Source organism: Oncorhynchus tshawytscha, linkage group LG13, assembly GCF_018296145.1.
Source record: "Oncorhynchus tshawytscha isolate Ot180627B linkage group LG13, Otsh_v2.0, whole genome shotgun sequence".
Classification (NCBI taxonomy): Eukaryota; Metazoa; Chordata; class Actinopteri; order Salmoniformes; family Salmonidae; genus Oncorhynchus; species Oncorhynchus tshawytscha.
The window spans coordinates 87798071-87822742 of record NC_056441.1 but is presented as its reverse complement, the minus strand read 5'-3'; the positions used below and the strand labels follow the sequence as shown (position 1 = coordinate 87822742).

Here is a 24672-nt window from a genome sequence, read left to right as displayed (position 1 = left end):
TTCATCCGGGAGGGACAGAAAAGTCCCAAGTATCCTCCTACGAAGCCAGAAACTGGACACCTAGCCATGGCCCGGGACTGGAAGACGCTTGTCGATATTGGCCAGCAACTAATTTTTCCACCTGAGATTGCTTCTACCAACCTTAGGCCAGACATGGTACTCTGGTCCCCTTCACGAAAGGCTGTGTACATCATAGAGCTCCCAGTCCCGTGGGAAAACTCTGTTGAAGAGGCCTACGAACGTAAGAAACTGTGTTCCACAGAGTTGGCAGCAGATGCAACTCAACGTGGCTGGAATGCAAAAGTCTGGCCAGTTGAAGTGGGATGCAGAGGATTCGTGGCTTCTTCCACCATCAAGTTGCTGAAAGAACTTGGAATCCATGGACAGGCTCTGTGGCAGACTGTCAGAGCAGTTTCTCAAGCAGCTGAAAGAGGCAGCCACTGGATCTGGATCAAACGGAAGGACCCTTGCTGGGCTATAACTTTATGACCTCACACCCCCACCTGAGAACCCAATTCAGATCCCTCCAACTTGAGGAGGGCATATGAGGTATTGCCTTTAAATAGTTTAACTTGGGTCAAATGTTTCTGGTAGCCTTCCACAAGCTTCCCACAATGAGTTGGGTGAATTTTGGCCCATTCCTCATGACAGAGCTGGTGTAACTGAGTCAGGTTTGTAGGCCTCCGTGCTCACACATGCCTTTTCAGTTCTGCCCACAAATGTTCTATAGGATTGAGGTCAGGGCTTTGTGATAGCCACTCCAATACCTTGACTTTGTTGTCCTTAATACATTTTGCCACCACTTTGCAAGTATGCTTGGGGTCATTGTCCATTTGGAAGACCCATTTGTGACCAAGCTTTAACTTCCTGACTGATGTCTTGAGATGATGTTTTAATATATCCACAATTTTCCTTCCTCATGATGCCATCTATTTTGTGAAGTGCACCAGTCCCTCCTGCAGCAAAGCACCCCCTCAACATGATGCTGCCACCCCCGTGCTTCACGGTTGGGAGGGTGTTCTTCGGCTTACAAGCCTCCCCCTTTTTCCTCCAGACATAGCAATTGTCATTATGGCCATATTTTTGTTTCATCAGACAAGATATTTCTCCAAAAAATACGATCTTTGTCCCCATGTGGACAAAAAACGTATTCTGTCTTTTTTATGGCGGTTTTGGAGCAGTGGCTTCTTCCTTGCTGAGCGGCCTTTCAGGTTATGACGATATAGGACTCGTTTTACTGTGGATATAGATACTTTTGTACCTGTTTCCTCCAGCATCTTCACAAGGTCCTTTGCTGTTGTTCTGGGATTGATTTGCACTTTTCACACCAAAGTACGTACATCTCTAGGAGACAGAATGCATCTCCTTCCTGAGCGATATGAAGGCTGTGTGGTCCCATGGTCTTTATACTTGCGTACTATTGTTTGTACAGATGAACGTGGTACTTCCAGGCATTTGGAAATTGCTCCCAAGGATGAACCAGACTTGTGGAGGTCTACATTTCTTTTTCTGAGATCTTGGCTGATTTCTTTTGATTTTCCCATGATGTCAGGCAAAGAGGCACTGAGTTTGAAGATAGGCCTTGAAATACATCCACAGGTACACCTCCTCAAATGATGTCAATTAGCCTATCAGAAGCTTCTAAAGCCATGACATAATTTTCTGGAAATTTCCAAGCTGTTTAAAGGCACAGTCAACTTAGTTTATGTAAACTTCTGACCCCCTGGAATTGTGATACAGTGAATTATAAGTGAAATAATCTGTCTGTAAACAATTGTTGGAAAAATTACTTGTGTCATGAACAAAGTAGATATTGCCAAAACTATAGTTTGTTAACAAGAAATTTGTGGAGTGGTTGAAAAACTAGTTGTAATGACTCCAACCTAAGTGTATGTAAACTAGTTGTAATGACTCCAACCTCAGTGTATGTAAACTAGTTGTAATGACTCCAACCTCAGTGTAGGTAAACTAGTTGTAATGACTCCAACCTAAGTGTATGTAAACTAGTTGTAATGACTCCAACCTAAGTGTAGGTAAACTAGTTGTAATGACTCCAACCTAAGTGTAGGTAAACTAGTTGTAATGACTCCAACCTAAGTGTAGGTAAACTAGTTGTAATGACTCCAACCTAAGTGTAGGTAAACTAGTTGTAATGACTCCAACCTAAGTGTAGGTAAACTAGTTGTAATGACTCCAACCTAAGTGTAGGTAAACTAGTTGTAATGACTCCAACCTAAGTGTAGGTAAACTAGTTGTAATGACTCCAACCTAAGTGTAGGTAAACTAGTTGTAATGACTCCAACCTAAGTGTAGGTAAACTAGTTGTAATGACTCCAACCTAAGTGTATGTAAACTAGTTGTAATGACTCCAACCTAAGTGTAGGTAAACTAGTTTTAATGACTCCAACCTAAGTGTGTGTAAACTTCTGACTTCAACTGTCAGCTTAATAAATTATACAAATAGACACTATTGTATTTCAAAATTAAAATCACATTCGCTAGCCTATACTTTTACCTGGTCCAGTATGGTCTCTCTCTTCTTGGTATCGGTAACTAAGCTCACACACACACACACACACACACACACACACACACACACACACACCTGGTCCAGTATGGTCTTCCTTTTCTTGGTATCGGTCACGGCACTGAGCTGCATGTCTCCCATCTTCTTCATCTTCTCGTCCATGTCGATCTTCTGCTCCAGCTTCTTGATCTCCGCCCTCAACAGACGCACCGTGTCCTCCCGGTGATGCTGCCTGGCAACGGCCGCCGCGCACGCCGAGTGGATGGCCGTGATCCAGTTCTCCAGCTCAGTCTGGCTGCAGGACTACAGGGGTCAGAGGTTAGAGGTCAAGGGTTAAATGGACAGGAGAGGTCGTCAGAGACAGTCAACAAAGAGCTAACCTTCTGGGTCATAGACACCTTTACTGTCAACAGCTGCATTTTCATTGCCAACATATGGTTATTGAGTCGTTTACTGAACACTAACAGTATCTACCTCTTCAACTAATATCACACAGACCGGGTCTCTGAAGACAGAAACAGTCGACCGGGTCTCTGAAGACAGAAACAGTCGACCGGGTCTCTGAAGACAGAAACAGTCGACCGGGTCTCTGAAGACAGAAACAGTCGACCGGGTCTCTGAAGACAGAAACAGTCGACCGGGTCTCTGAAGACAGAAACAGTCGACCGGGTCTCTGAAGACAGAAACAGTCGACCGGGTCTCTGAAGACAGAAACAGTCGACCGGGTCTCTGAAGACAGAAACAGTCGACCGGGTCTCTGAAGACAGAAACAGTCGACCGGGTCTCTGAAGACAGAAACAGTCGACCGGGTCTCTGAAGACAGAAACAGTCGACCAGGTCTCTGAAGACAGAAACAGTCGACCAGGTCTCTGAAGACAGAAACAGTCGACCAGGTCTCTGAAGACAGAAACAGTCGACCAGGTCTCTGAAGACAGAAACAGTAGTCCAGGTCTCTGAAGACAGAAACAGTCGACCAGGTCTCTGAAGACAGAAACAGTAGTCCAGGTCTCTGAAGACAGGAATGACCAAGCAGATTAGAACACTGTACATCTAAGATAGATAAACAGACCATTTTGAGATCAATTGAGGCATTTTCATTCACATAACGACTCCTTCAAGATCAAGAGAGGTGCCATTGTGGAGGTGACACAGCCTCCCTGACCAAGGAAGGACACACACACACACACACCACCTACCTGGAAGAGAAAAGCATCTCCTAGAGAGTTGCTGAGGCAGAAGACAAAGTCCTTCTTGGGGTGTTCAGGGACGGCCTGGACAATACTGTTCTCAGCCCACACCGCATGTTTAGGAGCACTGTTGTGGTCGATCCCAGACCGCCCGTCTGTCTCGTAGAAGAACAGAGTGCATCCTGGGAGAAGACAGGGGAAAAGGAAGTTACTCAAAACCATCAATTGATCAATCAATCACATGTTAGTATATAGCCGTTTGTCCTATAACAGTTGTCTCAAAGCGCAAAATGCATTGGTTTGATAAATATCAATAGAAATGTCCTCCAGTGATATTAGAACCTTTCCTGTTGAAAAGTGATAGTATAAATACAGTAAAGGACACACTCAATGGTAAAAAAATGAAATCAAATGTTTTGAGGAAAATAGTTTTTTTTTTTTTTTTTTTTGACAACTGCAGACTTCAAGGAGTTGGGCTGATGGGAAGTGGTGATGTCATCCTACCTCCCCCTTTGCCTGAGGAACAACAGAGGAGCAGTAGAGAACTAAACTAACCCCCCCCTTGTGCCAAGTCAAGACTTAACTGGCCCACCTATTGAAATGTGCCTTTTGTTATTAAGTCAGTCAGGTGTTAAATGAGGTGAAAAGGAGACTGGGGTGCCACTTTAATGTGATGTCCATTTCTAGAAACTAAAATCTTTCTTCCTTTAAATATCTTACAAGGAGACATTTCCCTGCAGAAAACACAACCAATTAAATAAATAATAGCTTGCTTTTTTTTCAACCAACTTAATTCTGCTCTCCAGTGGCCAACGGTATGTAGTGCAGGCCTGGATTCTCCAGGAGGGAGCATGCATCAGCAGAATGCTGACGTGACTCTAGAACGCTGACGTGACTCTAGAACGCTGACGTGACTCTAGAACGCTGACGTGACTCTAGAACGCTGACGTGACCTAGTCAAGTGGGTTTTAAGGCCTACTCTGTGATATTTAGATTTAGTCCCAAATGGAACACTACTCCCTATAGAGTCCACTACTTTTGACCAGGCCCTGTAGTGCACTATATAGGGAATAGGATGTGATTTGAAACATATACAGTCAAGAGGTGTTAGAGATAACGGGCAGTATCAGGACATATACACGGGCGTGAATAAATACAAATGTACTTCACTGAATACAGTACTAAATTAGATTTTAAAAACCTCTTCAGAAACTCATACAAGCTGTGTGTTGCTGAAATATCTTTTAAAGAATCTGTGTGTATGCATATAACGGGGTATGGCTAAGGACAGGGTATAGTAGTAGTAGTAACAGGGTATAGTAGTAATAACAGGGGATAGTAGTAGTTGTAGTAGTAGTAGTAACAGGGTATAGTAGTAATAGTAGTAGTAGTAGTAGTAACAGGGTATAGTCGCAGTAACAGGGTATAGTAGTAGTAGTAGTAACAGGGTATAGTAGTAGTAACATGGTATAGTAGTAGTAGTAGTAGTAACAGGGTATAGTAGTAGTAACAGGGTATAGTAGTAGTAGTAGTAACAGGGTATAGTAGTAGTAACAGGGTATAGTAGTAGTAGTAGTAGTAGTAGTAGTAGTAACAAGGTATAGTAGTAGTAGTAGTAGTAGTAACAGGGTATAGTAGTAGTAGTAGTAGTAGTAACAAGGTATAGTAGTAATAGTAGTAGTAGTAACAGGGGATAGTAGTAATCGTAGTAGTAACAGGGTATAGTAGTAGTAGTAGTAACAGGGTATAGTAGTAATAGTAGTAGTAAGAGGGTATAGTAGTAGTAGTAGTAGTAGTAACAGGGTATAGTAGTAACAGGGTATAGTCGTAGTAACAGGGTATAGTAGTAATAGTAGTAGTAACAGGGGATAGAAGTAGTAGTAGTAACAGGGTATAGTAGCAACAGGGTATAGTAGTAGTAGTAGTAGTAGTAGTAACAAGGGATAGTAGTAGTAACAGGGTATAGTAGTAATAGTAGTAGTAACAGGGGATAGAAGTAGTAGTAGTAACAGGGTATAGTAGCAACAGGGTATAGTAGTAGTAGTAGTAGTAGTAACAAGGGATAGTAGTAGTAACAGGGTATAGTAGTAATAGTAGTAGTAACAGGGGATAGTAGTAATAGTAGTAGTAGTAACAGGGTATAGTAGTAATAGTAGTAGTAACAGGGGATAGTAGTAATAGTAGTAGTAACAGGGGATAGTAGTAGTAGTAGTAGTAGTAACAGGGTATAGTGGTAGTAACATGGTATAGTAGTAGTAGTAACAGGGTATAGTAGTAATAGTAGTAGTAATAACAGGGTATAGTAGTAATAGTAGTAGTAGTAACAGGGTATAGTAGTAATAGTAGTAGTAGTAACAGGGTATAGTAGTAATAGTAGTAGTAGTAGTAACAGGATATAGTAGTAATAGTAGTAGTAGTAGTAACATGGTATAGTAGTAATAGTAGTAGTAGTAGTAGTAGTAGTAACAGGGTATAGTGGTAGTAACAGGGGATAGTAGTAATAGTAGTAGTAACAGGGTATAGTAGTAGTAACAGGGTATAGTAGTAATAGTAGTAGTAGTAACAAGGTAAAGTAGTTATAGTAGTAACAGGGTACAGTAGTAGTAGTAGTAGTAACAGGGTACAGTAGTAGTAACAGGGTACAGTAGTAGTAGTAGCAGGGTATAATAGTAGTAACAGGGTACAGTAGTAGTAGTAGTAGTAGTAGTAGTAGTAGTAGTAACAGGGTATAGTCGCAGTAACAGGGTATAGTAGTAATAGTAGTAGTAACAGGGTATAGTAGTAGTAGTAGTAGTAGTAACAAGGTATAGTAGTAATAGTAGGAGTAGTAACAGGGTATAGTAGTAGTAACAGGGTGTAGTAGTAGTAACGGGGTATAGTAGTAGTAACAGGGTATAGTAGTAGTAGTAGTAACAGGGTATAGTAGTAGTAGTAGTAGTAGTAGTAGTAACAGGGTATAGTAGTAGTAGTAGTAGTAGTAGTAACAGGGTATAGTAGTAGTAGTAACAAGGTATAGTAGTAATAGTAGTAGTAGTAACAGGGTACAGTAGTAATAGTAGTAGTAACAGGGTATAGTAGTAGTAGTAACAGGGTATAGTAGTAGTAGTAGTAACAGGGTATAGTAGTAATAGTAGTAGTAAGAGGGTATAGTAGTAGTAGTAGTAACAGGGTATAGTAGTAACAGGGTATAGTCGTAGTAACAAGGTATAGTAGTAATAGTAGTAGTAACAGGGGATAGAAGTAGTAGTAGTAACAGGGTATAGTAGCAACAGGGTGTAGTAGTAGTAGTAGTAGTAACAAGGGATAGTAGTAGTAACAGGGTATAGTAGTAATAGTAGTAACAGGGGATAGTAGTAATAGTAGTAGTAGTAGTAACAGGGTATAGTAGTAATAGTAGTAGTAACAGGGTATAGTAGTAATAGTAGTAGTAATAACAGGGTATAGTAGTAATAGTAGTAGTAGTAACAGGGTATAGTAGTAATAGTAGTAGTAGTAGTAACAGGATATAGTAGTAATAGTAGTAGTAGTAGTAGTAACATGGTATAGTAGGAATAGTAGTAGTAGTAGTAGTAACATGGTATAGTAGGAATAGTAGTAGTAGTAGTAGTAGTAACAGGGTATAGTGGTAGTAACAGGGGATAGTAGTAATAGTAGTAGTAACAGGGTATAGTAGTAGTAACAGGGTATAGTAGTAATAGTAGTAGTAGTAACAAGGTAAAGTAGTTATAGTAGTAACAGGGTACAGTAGTAGTAGTAGTAGTAACAGGGTACAGTAGTAGTAACAGGGTACAGTAGTAGTAGTAGCAGGGTATAATAGTAGTAACAGGGTACAGTAGTAGTAGTAGTAACAGGGTATAATAGTAGTAGTAGTAGTAGTAGTAGTAACAGGGTATAGTAGTAGTAACATGGTATAATAGTAGTAGCAGGGTATAATAGTAGTAACAGGGTACAGTAGTAGTAGTAGTAGTAACAGGGTACAGTAGTAGTAGTAGTAGTAACAGGGTATAATAGTAGTAACAGGGTACAGTAGTAGTAGTAGTAGTAACAGGGGAGAGTAGTTAGTAGTAACAGGGTATAGTAGTAGTAGTAACAGGGTATAATAGTAGTAACAGGGTACAGTAGTAGTAGTAGTAACAGGGTATAATAGTAGTAACAGGGTACAGTAGTAGTAGTAGTAGTAACAGGGTATAATAGTAGTAACAGGGTACAGTAGTAGTAGTAGTAGTAGTAGTAGTAACAGGGTATAGTAGTAGAAGTAGTAGCAGGGTATAATAGTAGTAACAGGGTATAGTAGTAGTAACAGGGTATAGTAGTAGTAGTAGTAGTAACAGGGTACAGTAGTAGTAGTAGTAACAGGGTATAATAGTAGTAACAGGGTACAGTAGTAGTAGTAGTAGTAACAGGGTATAATAGTAGTAACAGGGTACAATAGTAGTAGTAGTAGTAACAGGGTATAGTAGTAGTAGTAGTAGCAGGGTATAATAGTAGTAACAGGGTATAGTAGTAGTAACAGGGTATATAGTAGTAGTAACAGGGTATAGTAGTAGTAGTAGTAGTAACAGGGTATAATAGTATAAATAATAGTAATAATAATAACAGCAGTAGTAATAACAATAATAATAACAATAGTAATAGTAAGTAATAACAGTAATAATAATAGTAATAATAGTAATAATAATAATAAGAAGAAGAATAATAGCAATAATAATAATGGAAGTAGTAATAATAATAATAGATACAGTAGATAGATAGATAGCAGTGTGTATAGAGCCAGTAGATAGTTAGATAGCAGTGTGTATAGATACAGTATATACTGTAGGGTAGGTACTAGTAATAATAATAGATACAGTAGATAGATAGATCGCAGTGTGTATAGATACAGTATATACTGTAGGGTAGGTACTAGTTATAGCAGTGTGTATAGATACAGTATATACTGTAGGGTAGGTACCTTTGAGGCAGACCCAGTAGCTGTAATGTGTATAGAGCCAGTAGATAGATAGATAGCAGTGTGTATAGATACAGTATATACTGTAGGGTAGGTACCTTTGAGGCAGACCCAGTAGCTGTAATGTGTATAGAGCCAGTAGATAGTTAGATAGCAGTGTGTATAGATACAGTATATACTGTAGGGTAGGTACCTTTGAGGCAGACCCAGTAGCTGTAATGTGTATAGAGCCAGTAGATAGATAGATAGCAGTGTGTATAGATACAGTATATACTGTAGGGTAGGTACCTTTGAGGCAGACCCAGTAGCTGTAATGTGTATAGAGCCAGTAGATAGTTAGATAGCAGTGTGTATAGATACAGTATATACTGTAGGGTAGGTACTAGTTATAGCAGTGTGTATAGATACAGTATATACTGTAGGGTAGGTACCTTTGAGGCAGACCCAGTAGCTGTAATGTGTATAGAGCCAGTAGATAGTTAGATAGCAGTGTGTATAGATACAGTATATACTGTAGGGTAGGTACCTTTGAGGCAGACCCAGTAGCTGTAATGTGTATAGAGCCAGTAGATAGTTAGATAGCAGTGTGTATAGATACAGTATACTGTAGGGTAGGTACTAGTTATAGCAGTGTGTATAGATACAGTATACTGTAGGGTATGTACCTTTGAGGCAGACCCAGTAGCTCTTCCACTTCCTCCTGGTGGCCGACTCCACCTTCTTGTTCTTCTTGTGAACCAGGAAGTTCTTGACAGCCAGACGGCCCGCCTTCCTCACGGTTCCCTGGGCAACGCTGAGCAGGGGATCTGATTGGTAGGCTGAGCTCATGACGCTCTGTTCGTCACTCAGGGCTGACCCCGCCTCCTCCAGACTCTCTGTCTGACACGAGCTCATCTCCAACTCCTGATCATAACATTACATTCAAATCATTAAAACGTTATTGTCCCTGAACAAACAGCAATTTGTTTGCAGCATAAACTACTATAACAGACTAAATGGAAACTCGGCAACAACAACTTCCCGAGTTACACCAGAAACGCACAATCCCTCCATCAGTGCTCAGACCGTCCACAATAGTCTGAGAGAGGCTGGACTGAGGGCATGCAGGTCTGTTGTAAGGCAGGTCCTCATCAGACACCACCGGCAACAACATTGCCTATGGGCACAAACCCACCATTGCTGGACCAGACAGGACGGGCAAAAAGTGCTCTTCACTGGCGAGTCGTGGTGTTGTCTCACGAAGGGAGATGGTCAGATTCACGTTTATCGTTGAAGGAATGAGCGTTACACCGAGGCCTGTACTCTGGAGCGGGATCGATTTGGAGGTGAAGGGTCCATCATGGTCTGAGGCATTGTGTCACAGCATCATCAGACTGAGCTCGTTGTCATTGCAGGCAATCTCAATGCTGTGCGTTACAGGAAGACATCCTCCTCCCTCATGTGGTACCCTTCCTGCAGGCTCATCCTGGCATGACCCTTCAGCATGACAATGCCACCAGTCATACTGCTCGTTCCCCATGCATGGAATGTCAGTGTTCTGCCATGGCCAGCAAAAAGCCCGGATCTCAATCCCATTGAGCACGTCTGGGACCTGTTGGATCGGGGGTTGAGGGCTAGGGCCGTTCCCCCCAGAAATGTCCACCAACTTGGAGATGTAAGTGTCCGGGATCTTGCAGAGATTGGTGAAAGAGTAGGGTAACTGAAGATCTCGTACAACGCTGTGTACTACTCCCTTCACAGAACAGAGCAAACGGGCTCTAACGAAACTAGAAAGAATGTCTAGTTTGAAAAACAAATGACTCACAAGTCCTCAACTGGCAGCTTCATGAAATAGTCTCCGCAAAACACCAGTCCCAACGTCAGCAGTGAAGAGGCGACTCCGTGATGCTGGCCTTCTAGGCATCAGCACTGATGCTCCAGATCCTCAACTAGTTTAAAGAAGGCCAGTTTTATTGCTTCTTTAATCAGTACAACAGTTTTCAGCTGTGCTAACATAATTGCAAAATTGGTTCTCATGGTCAATTAGCCTTTTAAAATCATAAACTTGGATTAGCTAACACAACGTGCCATTGGAACACAGGAGTGATGGTTGCTGATAATGGGTCTCTGTATGCATATGTAGATATTCTATTAAAAATCAGCCGTTTCCAGCTACAATAGTAATTTACAACATTAACAATATCTACACTGTATTTCTGATCAATTTGATGTTATTTTAATGGAAAAAAATTTGCTTTTCTTTCAAAAACAAGGACATTTCTAAGTGACACCAAACTTGTGTATGTATGTATGTATGTATGTATGTATGTATGTATACACACACACACATGTACAGTCAGAAGTTTACATACACTTAGGTTGGAATCATTAAAACTAGTTTTTCAACCACTCCACTAATTTCTTGTTAACAAACTATAGCCAAACTTTTGGCAAGTCGGTTAGGACATCTACTTTGTGCATGACACAAGTAATGTTTCCAATAATTGTTTACAGACAATTATAATTCACTGTATCACAATTCCAGGGGGTCAGAAGTTTACATACACTAAGTTGACTGTGCCTTTAAACAGCTTGGACAATTCCAGAGAATGATGTCATGGCTTTAGAAGCTTCTAATAGGCTTATTGACATCATTTGAGTCAATTGGAGGTGTACCTGTGGATGTATTTCAAGGCCTACCTTCAAACTCAGTGCCTCTTTCCTTGACATCATGGGGAAATCAAAAGCAATCAGCCAAGACCTCAGAAAAATAATTGTAGACCTCCACAAGTCTGGTTCATCCTTGGGAGCAATTTCCAAATGCCTGAAGGTACCACGTTCATCTGTACAAACAATAGTATGCAAGTATAAACACCATGGGACCACACAGCCTTCATATCGCTCAGGAAGGAGACGCCTTCCGTCTCCTAGAGATGAACGTACTTTGGTGTGAAAAGTGCAAATCAATACCAGAACAACAAGGACTTTGTGAAGATAATGGAGGAAACAGGTACAAAAGTATCTATATCCACAGTTAAACGAGTCCTATATCGACATAACCTGAAAGGTCGCTGAGCAAGGAAGAAGCCACTGCTCAAAAACTGCCAAAAAAAAGCCAGACTACGGTTTGCAACTGCACATGGGGACAAAGATCGTACTTTTTGGAGAAATGTCCTCTGGTCTGATGAAACAAAAATAGAACTGTTTGGCCATAATGACCATCGTTATGTTTGGAGGAAAAAGGGGGAGGCTTGCAAGCTGAAGAACACCATCCCAACCGTGAAGCATGGGGGTGGCAGCATCATGTTGTGGGGGTGCTTTGCTGCAGGAGGGACTGGTGCACTTCACGAAATATTATGACGAAGGAAAATTATGTGGATATATTGAAGCAACATCTCAAGACATCAGTCGGGAAGTTAAAGCTTGGTCGCAAATGGGTCTTCCAAATGAACAATGACCCCCAAGCATACTTCCAAAGTTGTGGCAAAATGGCTTAAGGACAACAAAGTCAAGATATTGGAGTGGCCATCACAAAGCCCTGACCTCAATCCTATAGAAAATGTGTGGGAAGAACTGAAAAAAAGGCATGTGCGAGCAAGGAGGCCTACAAACCTGACTCAGTTACACCAGCTCTGTCAGGAGGAATGGGCCAAAATTCACCCAACTCATTGTGGGAAGCTTGTGGAAGGCTACCAGAAACGTTTGACCCAATTTAAACAATTTAAAGGCAATGCTACCAAATACTAATTGAGTGTATGTAAACTTCTGATCCACTGGGAATGTGATGAAAGAAATAAAAGCTCAAATAAATCATTCTCTCTACTATTATTCTGACATTTCACATTCTTAAAATAAAGTGGTGATCCTAACTGACAAAAGACAGGGAATTTTTACGGGGATTAAATGTCAGGAATTGTGAAAAACTGAGTTTAAATGTATTTAAATGTAAGGTAAACTTCCGACTTCAACTGTATACGTGTGTGTGTGTGTGTGTGTGAACCAGAACCACCACCCACCTGTCTGAAGTTCTCGTAGACCCCCTGGACCCCCTCACTGGCTCCTCCCCCGCTGCTGCTTCCGCTGTCACTGCCAGCGAACAGGCTCCGCCCCGCTGCCGAGCACACGGAGAAGGACATAGACATGGTCTTATAGCGCCGGGACTGATGCTCCGCCCCCGAAGCAGTCACCCCGTCGATGCCACTGTCCTCGTACTCACTGCCCTCTCCGGCTGTCACATCCTGGAAACACACAGGTACAGACACACAGGTGAGACACACACACACACAGGTAGAGGTGGGACGGACAGACACACACACGTACAGACGCACAGGTGAGACACACAGGTAGAGGTGGGACGGACAGACACACACACGTACAGACACAAGGGTGAGACACACAAACACACGTACAGACACACGTGTGAGACACACACACACACATACAGACACACGGGTCAGATACACACACACACAGGGAGAGGTGGGACGGACGGACGGACGGACGGACACACTCACAGGTAGAGGTGAGACACACACACACGGTCTATGGACATTCTACTGGTCTACAGACATGTAATCAGACTGACAGTAAAGCATCAGGCTCCCGTCCTAGAGACCATACTGTCTCCGCAGATGTAGAGGTTGCAACCCTGCCCTTAAACATGTTGAGGTCATTGATCTACAGATACTGATCCTAGCCTAACTTAGCCTAGCCTACAGATACTGATCCTAGCCTACAGATACTGATCCTAGCCTACATATACTGATCCTAGCCTACATATACTGATCCTAGCCTAGAGATACTGATCCTAGCCTACAGATACTGATCCTAGCCTACCTTAGCCAAGCCTACATATACTGATCCTAGCCTACAGATACTGATCCTAGCCTACAGATACTGATCCTAGCCTACCTTAGCCAAGCCTACATATACTGATCCTAGCCTACATATACTGATCCTAGCCTACCTTAGCCAAGCCTACATATACTGATCCTAGCCTACAGATACTGATCCCAGCCTACCTTACAGATAATGATCCTAGCCTACCTTAGCCTAGCCTACAAATACTGATCCTAGCCTACAGATACTGATCCCAGCCTACCTTACAGATAATGATCCTAGCCTACCTTAGCCTAGCCTACATATACTGATCCTAGATATACTGATCCTAGCCTACAGATACTGATCTTAGCCTACCTTAGCCTAGCCTACATATACTGATCCTAGCCTACAGATACTGATCCCAGCCTACCTTACAGATAATGATCCTAGCCTACCTTAGCCTAGCCTACAAATACTGATCCCAGCCTAACCTACAGATACTGATCCTAGCCAACCTTAGCCTAGCCTACAGATACTGATCCTAGATATACTGATCCTAGCCTACAGATACTGATCCTAGCCTACCTTAGCCAAGTCTACATATACTGATCCTAGCCTACAGATACTGATCCCAGCCTACCTTACAGATACTGATCCTAGCCTACCTTAGCCTAGCCTACAGATACTGATCCTAGTCTACAGATACTGATTCTAGCCTACAGATACTGATCCTAGCCTACCTTAGCCTAGCCTACAGATACTGATCCTAGCCTACAGATACTGATCCTAGCCTACCTTAGCCAAGCCTACATATACTGATCCTAGCCTACAGATACTGATCCCAGCACACCTTACAGATACTGATCCTAGCCTACCTTAGCCAAGCCTACATATACTGATCCTAGCCTACAGATACTGATCCCAGCCTACCTTACAGATACTGATCCTAGCCTACCTTAGCCTAGCCTACAGATACTGATCCTAGCCTACCTTAGCCTAGCCTACAGATACTGATACTAGCCTACCTTAGCCTAGCCTACAGATACTGATCCTAGCCTACCTTAGCCTAGCCTACAGATACTGATCCTAGCCTACCTTAGCCAAGCCTACATATACTGATCCTAGCCTACAGATACTGATCCCAGCACACCTTACAGATACTGATCCTAGCCTACCTTAGCCAAGCCTACATATACTGATCCTAGCCTACAGATACTGATCCCAGCCTACCTTACAGATACTGATCCTAGCCTACCTTAGCCTAGCCTACAGATACTGATCCTAGCCTACCTTAGCCTAGCCTACAGATACTGATACTAGCCTACCTTAGCCTAGCCTACAGATACTGATTCTAGCCTACAGATACGGATCCTAGCCTACCTTAGCCTAGCCTACAGATACGGATCCTAGCCTACCTTAGCCTAGCCTACAGATACTGATACTAGCCTACCTTAGCCTAGCCTACAGATACTGATCCTAGCCTACCTTAGCCTAGCCTACAGATACTGATCCTAGCCTACCTTAGCCTAGCCTACAGATACTGATCCTAGCCTACAGATACTGATCCTAGCCTACCTTAGCCAAGAGCATTACATAATCCTTACATCAATTATTCACAGCCAATAATTGGCTTGACCTAACCTGACATAGCATGATAGCCTGTCGCCTGAAGTCTCCAGTTCCTCTGAATGCTCTGGCCTCTCCTCTTTGACAGGCTGGCTGGCTGGCTGGCTGGCTGATGGGCTGGATGACGGGCTGAATGGGGAACCTAAGGAGGGTCCAACCAAACTGTTCTCACTCTGTCAGGTCACATGCCACATCATCAGATTGGCGGCTCCATTCACGCGCTGCCCGCCCCACACAGCCTCATGACGACAGCACCACCACTACCACACAACCTCATGATGACAGCACCACCACACAGCCTCATGACGACAACACCACCACCACACAGCCTCATGATGACAGGACCCCATACAGCCTCATTATGACAGCACCAGCACCACACAGCCTCATGATGACAGGACCACCACTACCAGCCTCATGATGACAGGACCACCACTACCAGCCTCATGATGACAGCACAACCACACAGCCTCATGATGACACAAGCATTTCGCTACACTCGCATTAACATCTGCTAAACATGTGTATGTGACAAATAACATTTGATTTGATTTGACAGGACCACTACCACTCAGCCTCATGGTGACATCACCATAACACAGCCGAATGATGACATCACCACCACCACACAGCCTCATGATTACAGGACCACCACCACACAGCCTCATGATGACAGGACCACACAGCCTCATGATGACAGGACCACCACCACCACACAGCCTCATGATTACAGGACCACCACCACCACACAGCCTCATGATGACAGCACCACCACACAGCCTCATGATGACAGGACCACCACCACCACACAGCCTCATGATTACAGGACCACCACCACCACACAGCCTCATGATTACAGGACCACCACCACCACACAGCCTCATGATTACAGGACCACCACACAGCCTCATGATGACAGCACCACCACACAGCCTCATGATGACAGGACCACCACCACCACACAGCCTCATGATGACAGGACCACACAGCCTCATGATGACAGGACCACCACCACACAGCCTCATGATGACAGGACCACCACCACACAGCCTCATGATGACAGGACCACCACCACCACACAGCCTCATGATGACAGGACCACACAGCCTCATGCTGACAGGACCACACAGCCTCATGCTGACAGGACCACCACCACACAGCTTCATGATGACACCACCACCACCACCACACAGCCTCATGATGACAGGACCACACAGCCTCATGATGACACCACCACCACCACCACACAGCCTCATGATGACAGGACCACACAGCCTCATGATGACAGGACCACACAGCCTCATGATGACAGGACCACACAGCCTCATGATGACAGGACCACACAGCTTCATGATGACAGGACCACACAGCTTCATGATGACACCACCACACAGCCTCATGCCAGCAAAACAGGGAGTGACTTTACACACATACCCCTCCCCCTCCCCCTCACAAGCTAGACAATTTCCTGGATAAAACGTTCCACTGTAATAGTGAAGGTGTAAACTTGGCAGTAGAAATTCTTAACAGTATATTTGACCTCTCAGCTTCCCTATCAAATCTAAACAGTATATTTGACCTCTCAGCTTCCCTATCGAATCTAAACAGTATATTTGACCTCTCAGCTTCCCTATCGAATCTAAACAGTATATTTGACCTCTCAGCTTCCCTATCAAATCTAAACAGTATATTTGACCTCTCAGCTTCCCTATCGAATCTAAACAGTATATTTGACCTCTCAGCTTCCCTATCAAATCTAAACAGTATATTTGACCTCTCAGCTTCCCTATCAAATCTAAACAGTATATTTGACCTCTCAGCTTCCCTATCAAATCTAAACAGTATATTTGACCTCTCAGCTTCCCTATCAAATCTAAACAGTATATTTGACCTCTCAGCTTCCCTATCAAATCTAAACAGTATATTTGACCTCTCAGCTTCCCTATCGAATCTAAACAGTATATTTGACCTCTCAGCTTCCCTATCAAATCTAAACAGTATATTTGACCTCTCAGCTTCCCTATCAAATCTAAACAGTATATTTGACCTCTCAGCTTCCCTATCAAATCTAAACAGTATATTTGACCTCTCAGCTTCCCTATCGAATCTAAACAGTATATTTGACCTCTCAGCTTCCCTATCAAATCTAAACAGTATATTTGACCTCTCAGCTTCCCTATCAAATCTAAACAGTATATTTGACCTCTCAGCTTCCCTATCAAATCTAAACAGTATATTTGACCTCTCAGCTTCCCTATCAAATCTAAACAGTATATTTGACCTCTCAGCTTCCCTATCAAATCTAAACAGTATATTTGACCTCTCAGCTTCCCTATCAAATCTAAACAGTATATTTGACCTCTCAGCTTCCCTATCGAATCTAAAAAAATCTAAACAGAAGAAGAAAGAAAATGAACAACAATGACAAATGGTTTGATGAAGAATGCAAAAATCTAAGAAAGAAATTGAGAAACCTGTCCAAAAACATAGAGACCCGGAAAACCTGAGTTTATGCCTTCACTATGGTGAATCACTAAAACAATACAGAAATACACTACGGAAAAAGAAGGAACAGCACGCCAGAAATCAGCTCAATGTAATTGAAGAATCCATAGACTCTAAACACTTCTGGGAAAATTGGAAAACACTAAACAAACAACAACACGAAGAATTATCTATCCAAAATGGAGATGTATTGATAAACCACTTCTCCAATATTTTTTGCTCTATTACAATGAACAAAGAGCAAAAACATATACATGATCAAATACAAATCTTAGAATCAACTATTAAAGACTACCAGAACCCACTGGATTCTCCAATTACCTTGAACGAGTTACAGGACAAAATAAAAACCCTCCAACCCAAAAAGGCCTGTAGTGTTGATGATATCCTCAATTAAATTATCAAATATACAGACAACAAATTCCAATTGGCAATACTAAAACTCTTTAACATCATCCTTAGCTCTGGCATCTTCCCCAATATTTGGAACCAAGGACTGATCACCCCAATCCATAAAAGTGGAGACAAATTTGACCCCAATAACTACCGTGGGATATGCGTCAACAGCAACCTTGGGAAAATCCCCAGCATTATCATTAACAGCAGACTTGTACATTTCCTCAATGAAAACAATGTACTGAGATAATGTCAAATTGGCTTTTTACCAAATTACCGTACAACAGACCATGTATTCACCCTGCACAATTGACAACCAAACAAACCAAAACAAAGGCAAAGTCTTCTCATGCTTTGTTGATTTCAAAAAAGGCTTTGACTCAATTTGGCATGAGGGTCTGCTATACAAACTGATGGAAAGTGGTGTTGGGGGTAAAACATACAACATTATAAAATCCATGTACACAAACAACAAGTGTACGGTTAAAATTGGCAAAAAAACACACATTTCTTCAGACAGGGCCGTGGGGTGAGACAGGGATGCAGCTTAAGCCCCACCCTCTTCAACATATATATCAACGAATTGACGCGGGCACTAGAAAAGTCTGCAGCACAAGGCCTCACCCTACTAGAATCTGAAGTCAAATGTCTACTGTTTGCTGATGATCTGGTGCTTCTGTCACCAACCAAGGAGGGCCAACAGCAGCACCTAGATCTTCTGCACAGATTCTGCCAGACCTGGGCCCTGACAGTAAATCTTAGTAAGACCAAAATAATGCTGTTCCAAAAAAGGTCCAGTCGGCAGGACCACAAATACAAGTTCCATCTAGACACTGTTGCCCTAGAGCACTCAAAAAACTATACATACCTTGGCCTAAACATCAGCGCCACAGGTAACTTCCACAAAGCTGTGAACAATCTGAGAGACAAGGCAAGAAGGGCATTCTATGCCATCAAAAGGAACATAAATTCAACATACCAATTAGGATCTGGATAAAAATACTTGAATTAGTCATAGAGCACATTGCCCTTTATGGTTGTGAGGTCTGGGGTCCGCTCACCAACCAAGACTTCACAAAATGGGACAAACACCAAATTGAGAGACTGCATGCAGGATTCCGCAAAAATATCCTCCGTGTACAACGTAGAAAACCAAATAATGCATGCAGAGCAGAATTAGGCCGATACCCACTAATTATCAAAATCCAGAAAAGAGACGTTAAATTCTACAACCACCTAAAAGGAAGCGATTCCCAAACCTTCCATAACAAAGCCATCACCTACAGAGAGATGAACCTGGAGAAGAGCCCCCTAAGCAAGCTGGACCTGGGGCTCTGTTCACAAACACAAACAAACCCCACAGAGCCCCAGGACAGCAGCACAATTAGACCCAACCAAACCATGAGAAAACAAAAAGATAATTACTTGACACATTGGAAAGAATTAACAAAAAAACAGAGCAAACTAGAATGCTATTTGGCCCTACACAGAGAGTACACAGTGGCAGAATACCTGACCACTGTGACTGACCCAAAATTAAGGAAAGCTTTGACTATGTACAGACTCCGTGAGCATAGCCTTGCTATTGAGAAAGGCCGCCGTAGACAGACATGGCTCTCAAGAGAAGACAGGCTATGTGCTCACTGCCCACAAAATGAGGTGGAAACTGAGCTGCACTTCCTAACCTCCTGCCCAAAGTATGACCATATTAGAGACACATATTTCCCTCAGATTACACAGATCCACAAAGAATTCGAAAACAAATCCAATTTTGATAAACATATCTACTGGGTGAAATACCAGTGTGCCGTCACAGCAGCAAGATTTATGACCTGTTGCCACAAGAAAAGGGCAACCAGTGAAGAACAAACACCATTGTAAATACAACCCATATTTATGCCTTAACCATTTGTACATCGTTGCAACACTGTTTTGAAACGTCTGTATGTGTAATGTTTACTGTTAATTTGTATTGTTTATTTCACTTTTGTACATTATCTACCTCCCTTGCTTTGGCAATGTTAACACGTTTCCCATGCCAATAAAGCGAGAGAGAGAGAGAGAGAGAGAGTGAGAGAAACAGAGTGAGAGAGAGAGAAACAGAGACCTGACCTGGGAGGGAGCGACGTAGGTCTGAGTTGCTGACCTCTTGCTAGTGCTGCTAGTGCTAACACTGTCTGTCAGACAAACACACAGATACACACACAGACACGTCGATTCTCTCACAAACACACACTCATATAAAGACACGTACATGCATCGATTCACTCACAAACACAGTGCTTACAAACAAACATTCTCAAACACAAACACACAGATACATATGAGACACAGAACAACAGATGTAAGTAAACCAAATTGTCTATTTAAAAAAAAATAATAATAATTAATGTGGAGTTGATCCACATCACATTGCGCTCCCAGTTCTCACTAAAAACCAACACGATCCCATATCTGTCAGGGCTGGGGGTCGATTCCATTCCAATCCAGGAAGCTACGGTGAAATTCAAACTCCAAATGCTTTTCAATAAGGAAAATTTGAAAACTGGAGTTGGAATTTGGTTTACGTTCTGAATCGACGGAACCCCAACCCTGATAGTGTACAATCCTACCTGTATGCTCTGTGCTATAGGATCATAATATTAACAATAATACTGATATGTGGTCCCGTGTGTATTATAGACAGTATATACAGTGACTAGTGAAAGTCCACAAAAACATTGCACAGACTTCACATTTCACTGCCTTAAAATGAAATATTTTATATTTTATTATTTATAATTATAGTAAAAGTAAAGGAAAGTTAGAACTTCAAATTAATAAAAATTATTTTGTGTGAATCATTTTGAAGATTCTACCAACTTTACACAACTCTTAGGGTAACATATATCCATTGTTTTTGTCAAAATTGCTCAAGCTCAGAAATTCTGTTTGGAAACAATGGATATATGTTACCCTAAGAGTTGTGTAAAGTTGGTAGAATCTTCAAAATGATTCACAGCTATAATGTCTGCCAAAGGGTGCTTCCTCCCAGTATGGACTCTGGGGGGAGGTGAAGACATAAACAATCAATGGATCCTCATTTTGTATTTCTTAGTAATTTAGAAAATGTTCTTTAACTTTGAAAATGTGGAGCAGGTTGTGTAGATCATTCTGGGAATTTTTTTAATGTAATCTCTTTTTCAGATGACATTTTAAGGCAGCAAAAATGTGAAGACTGTGCAAGGGGTGTGTAGTCTTTCACGAGCGACTGTAATCCTACAGTACCTGTATGGTCTGTGCTCTGCGGCCCTGCATGGTGTTACAGGTGGCAGCCTGGTGATTGGTCAGGCCCTCAGACAGGCAGTGTGAGCGTCGACAGGGCAGAGTGTACGCTCCGTACGAGTTCCCATCCTCCTCCGACGGAGACAGCATCTTATCGTCCTCTCCCTCCCGGGCTTCGCGGTTAGCGTCATGGTGCCACTTAGCATAGCGTGCCACGGGCCGGCGAGTTGGGGTCTTCTGACCTCCATACAGCTGATCCAGGGAGTTGGCCCTGCCAGCAGCGTCCACACCCTCCAGACCCTCTGGGGACACGAGCCCCAGCAGGCCTTCACAATCAGGGAAGTCCCTGTCGTCTGCCTCCTCAGTGTCGATGATCTCCTCTGTGCTGAAAAAGAAAGAGAATACTTGATTAATCAACACAGATGGAAAAATTTGATTTGAACTGACAAACCTTCAGTTGCCTGTTTCCTTACATTTACATGTTAGTCATTTAGCACATCCAGAGAGACTTGCAGTTAGCACATTCATCTTAAGGTAGCTGGGTGAGACAACCACATATCACAGTCTAACCTGGTGAGGTGTTCCTGGCTGAGGTTCGACTTCTCTAACCTGGTGAGGTGTTCCCGGCTGAGGTCTGACTTCTCTAACCTGGTGAGGTGTTCCTGGCTGAGGTTCGACTTCTCTAACCTGGTGAGGTTTTCCCGGCTGAGGTCTGACTTCTCTAACCTGGTGAGGTGTTCCTGGCTGAGGTTCTGACTTCTCTAACCTGGTGAGGTTTTCCCGGCTGAGGTCTGACTTCTCTAACCTGGTGAGGTGTTCCTGGCGGACTTCTCTAACCTGGTGAGGTCTGACTTCTCTAACCTGGTGAGGTGTTCCTGGCTGAGGTTCGACTTCTCTAACCTGGCTGAGGTTTTAACCTGGTGAGGTGTTCCTGGCTGAGGTCTGACTTCTCTAACCTGGTGAGGTGTTCCTGGCTGAGGTTCGACTTCTCTAACCTGGTGAGGTGTTCCTGGCTGAGGTCTGACTTCTCTAACCTGGTGAGGTGTTCCTGGCTGAGGTTTGACTTCTCTAACCTGGTGAGGTGTTCCCAGCTGAGGTCTGACTTCTCTAACCTGGTGAGGTTTTCCCGGCTGAGTTCTGACTTCTCTAACCTAGTGAGGTGTTCCTGGCTGAGGTCTGACTTCTCTAACCTGGTGAGGTGTTTCTGGCTGAGGTCTGACTTCTCTAACCTGGTGAGGTGTTTCTGGCTGAGGTCTGACTTCTCTAACCTGGTGAGGTGTTCCTGGCTGAGGTCTGACAGACTGAACTCCAGACTGTGTTCTCTCCACATGTCGGCTGATTTGGACCTCTTCTTCTTAAAGCTGACTCCCTCCCGGGGTTCCCGGGGTTCCCGGGGTCCGTCTCTGGTCTTCTGGAGGTAGGTCCCCTCCCCAGTGTTATTGTACAGGCCTAGACCTCTGTCCTGGGGGCACTGGGGTCTAGTCCCTGGTGTTGCTGCGTCTAACTGGGGCCCTACAGGTGGGTTGTCCAGTTGGGGCCCTACAGATGGGTTGTCTAGGTGGGTATGGAAGGAGACGGGCCGGAGGTTCATGGCCATACGGTCCACCCAAATAGGGGAGAAGTCTGACAGGACATTGGTCTGGTTGAAGGGCTCCAGTGCGTGATCAGCTAAGGACTGTGGGATACTAGGGGTGCTGCTGGAACGCGTGGAGGTCTCAGAGTTACGGTGTTCTACTTTGCCCTGAGTGGCGTGGCGGTCGTGGGTGCAGCGGGTGGAACCGGAGCTGGACTGGTGCTTGGAGATGCGGAGGGAACGAGACATGTGTTTGCGGGACAGGTAGCCATGTTGGGTGCCGTAGAAGGCATGGTCGCCGTTCTGGCTCTCCACGTTGCCCATGGTTACAGTCTGAAACAGGAAACGCAGGTAACATCACAGATAAACAACATATGATGTTATACAGAGATAGAACAATGTGTATTAAAACCACACCATTTTAAAATCATAGAGAATCCACAAAAGTAACACACTATTGCCCTGGATAAAATAACATAACTGACAATTATAAAAATGTTTTTACTCACTAACAAATTGGATCATGTATTAATTAACCAACCTGCAGTCCGTTGTTGACATCACTGGCATGTTGAGTTTCACCATCAGGCTGTCTATCCAATCACAGAGAGAGAGAGAGAGAGAGAGAGAGAAAGAGAGAAAATGGTAGATGGCGTTGTACACCAGAGATCTGGAGGAGAGAGGAAACAGAAACCCTGGTCAGTCATCACAGCAGAACTAAATAATGACGAGGTTTTACAACACTGCACACGGTTACAGTAGTCTTTCTGGAGGAACAACAACTGTACGAGTGGAAGGAGTCTGCCTGCTGGGAATCAATTGCAGCCATTTTGTTGTGAAAGTTACACATATTTAAATTTCCCCCAAAAATCGGTGAATATGGCAGTGACTGGGAAGAGACATAAATGAGGTTGTGAGAATAATGACCAATGATCAGCTAACGGTTTCACTGCGACCTGATAGAGTTTCACTACGACCTGATAGAGTTTCACTAAGACCCGATAGAGTTATACTACGACCTGATAGAGTTTCATTAAGACCCGATAGAGTTTCACTACGACCTGATAGTTTCACTACGACCTGATAGAGTCTCACTGCGACCTGATTAGAGTTTCACTGCGACCTGATTAGAGTTTCACTGCGACCTGATAGTTATACTGCGACCTGATAGTTATACTACGACCTGATAGAGTTTCACTGCGACCTGATAGTTATACTGCGACCTGATAGTTATACTGCGACCTGATAGTTATACTACGACCTGATAGTTATACTACGACCTGATAGTTATACTACGACCTGATAGAGTTTCACTGCGACCTGATTAGAGTTTCACTGCGACCTGATAGTTATACTACGACCTGATAGTTATACTACGACCTGATAGAGTTTCACTGCGACCTGATAGTTATACTGCGACCTGATAGTTATACTGCGACCTGATAGTTATACTACGACCTGATAGTTATACTACGACCTGATAGTTATACTACGACCTGATAGAGTTTCACTGCGACCTGATAGTTATACTACGACCTGATAGAGTTTCACTGCGACCACATTATACTGTTACTACTTGTACTGGTTTTACTGGGCTATGACATATGTTGAAGTGTGGTTGCCACTGGTTACAACAACACCTAATAAAACTGTAGGAAGTGTCACAAACAAATCTGAAACATTGTACCCCACACACACACACACACACACACACACACAGAGAGAGAAAATAAATACAAAATATAATAATCTACAACATTAGTTCTTTACACAGGGATGCTCTGTGGGTAAGATTACCCTTATTGACTAGAAACGGATTAAGTTGACGGTATTAATCTGTCCTCTA

At 43.1% G+C, this 24672-nt stretch overlaps 1 protein-coding gene across 3 annotated transcripts in view; it reads right to left on the bottom strand.

The window, feature by feature from the left end:
* LOC112266214 (rho guanine nucleotide exchange factor TIAM1-like) overlaps positions 1-24672 on the bottom strand; it is a 209093-nt gene that overhangs the window by 110372 nt on the left and 74049 nt on the right. For all 3 annotated transcript variants that reach the window (XM_042296490.1, XM_042296489.1, XM_042296488.1), the window contains exons 2-8: positions 23368-23496; positions 22522-23159; positions 21257-21638; positions 12658-12879; positions 9328-9565; positions 3724-3896; positions 2606-2830 (exon numbers count right to left, since the gene is read on the bottom strand). In XM_042296490.1, coding sequence (XP_042152424.1) covers positions 2606-2830; positions 3724-3896; positions 9328-9565; positions 12658-12879; positions 21257-21638; positions 22522-23150 — 1869 coding nt within the window. In that variant the 5' untranslated portion in view covers positions 23151-23159; positions 23368-23496. The remainder of the gene's footprint in view (positions 1-2605; positions 2831-3723; positions 3897-9327; positions 9566-12657; positions 12880-21256; positions 21639-22521; positions 23160-23367; positions 23497-24672) is intronic.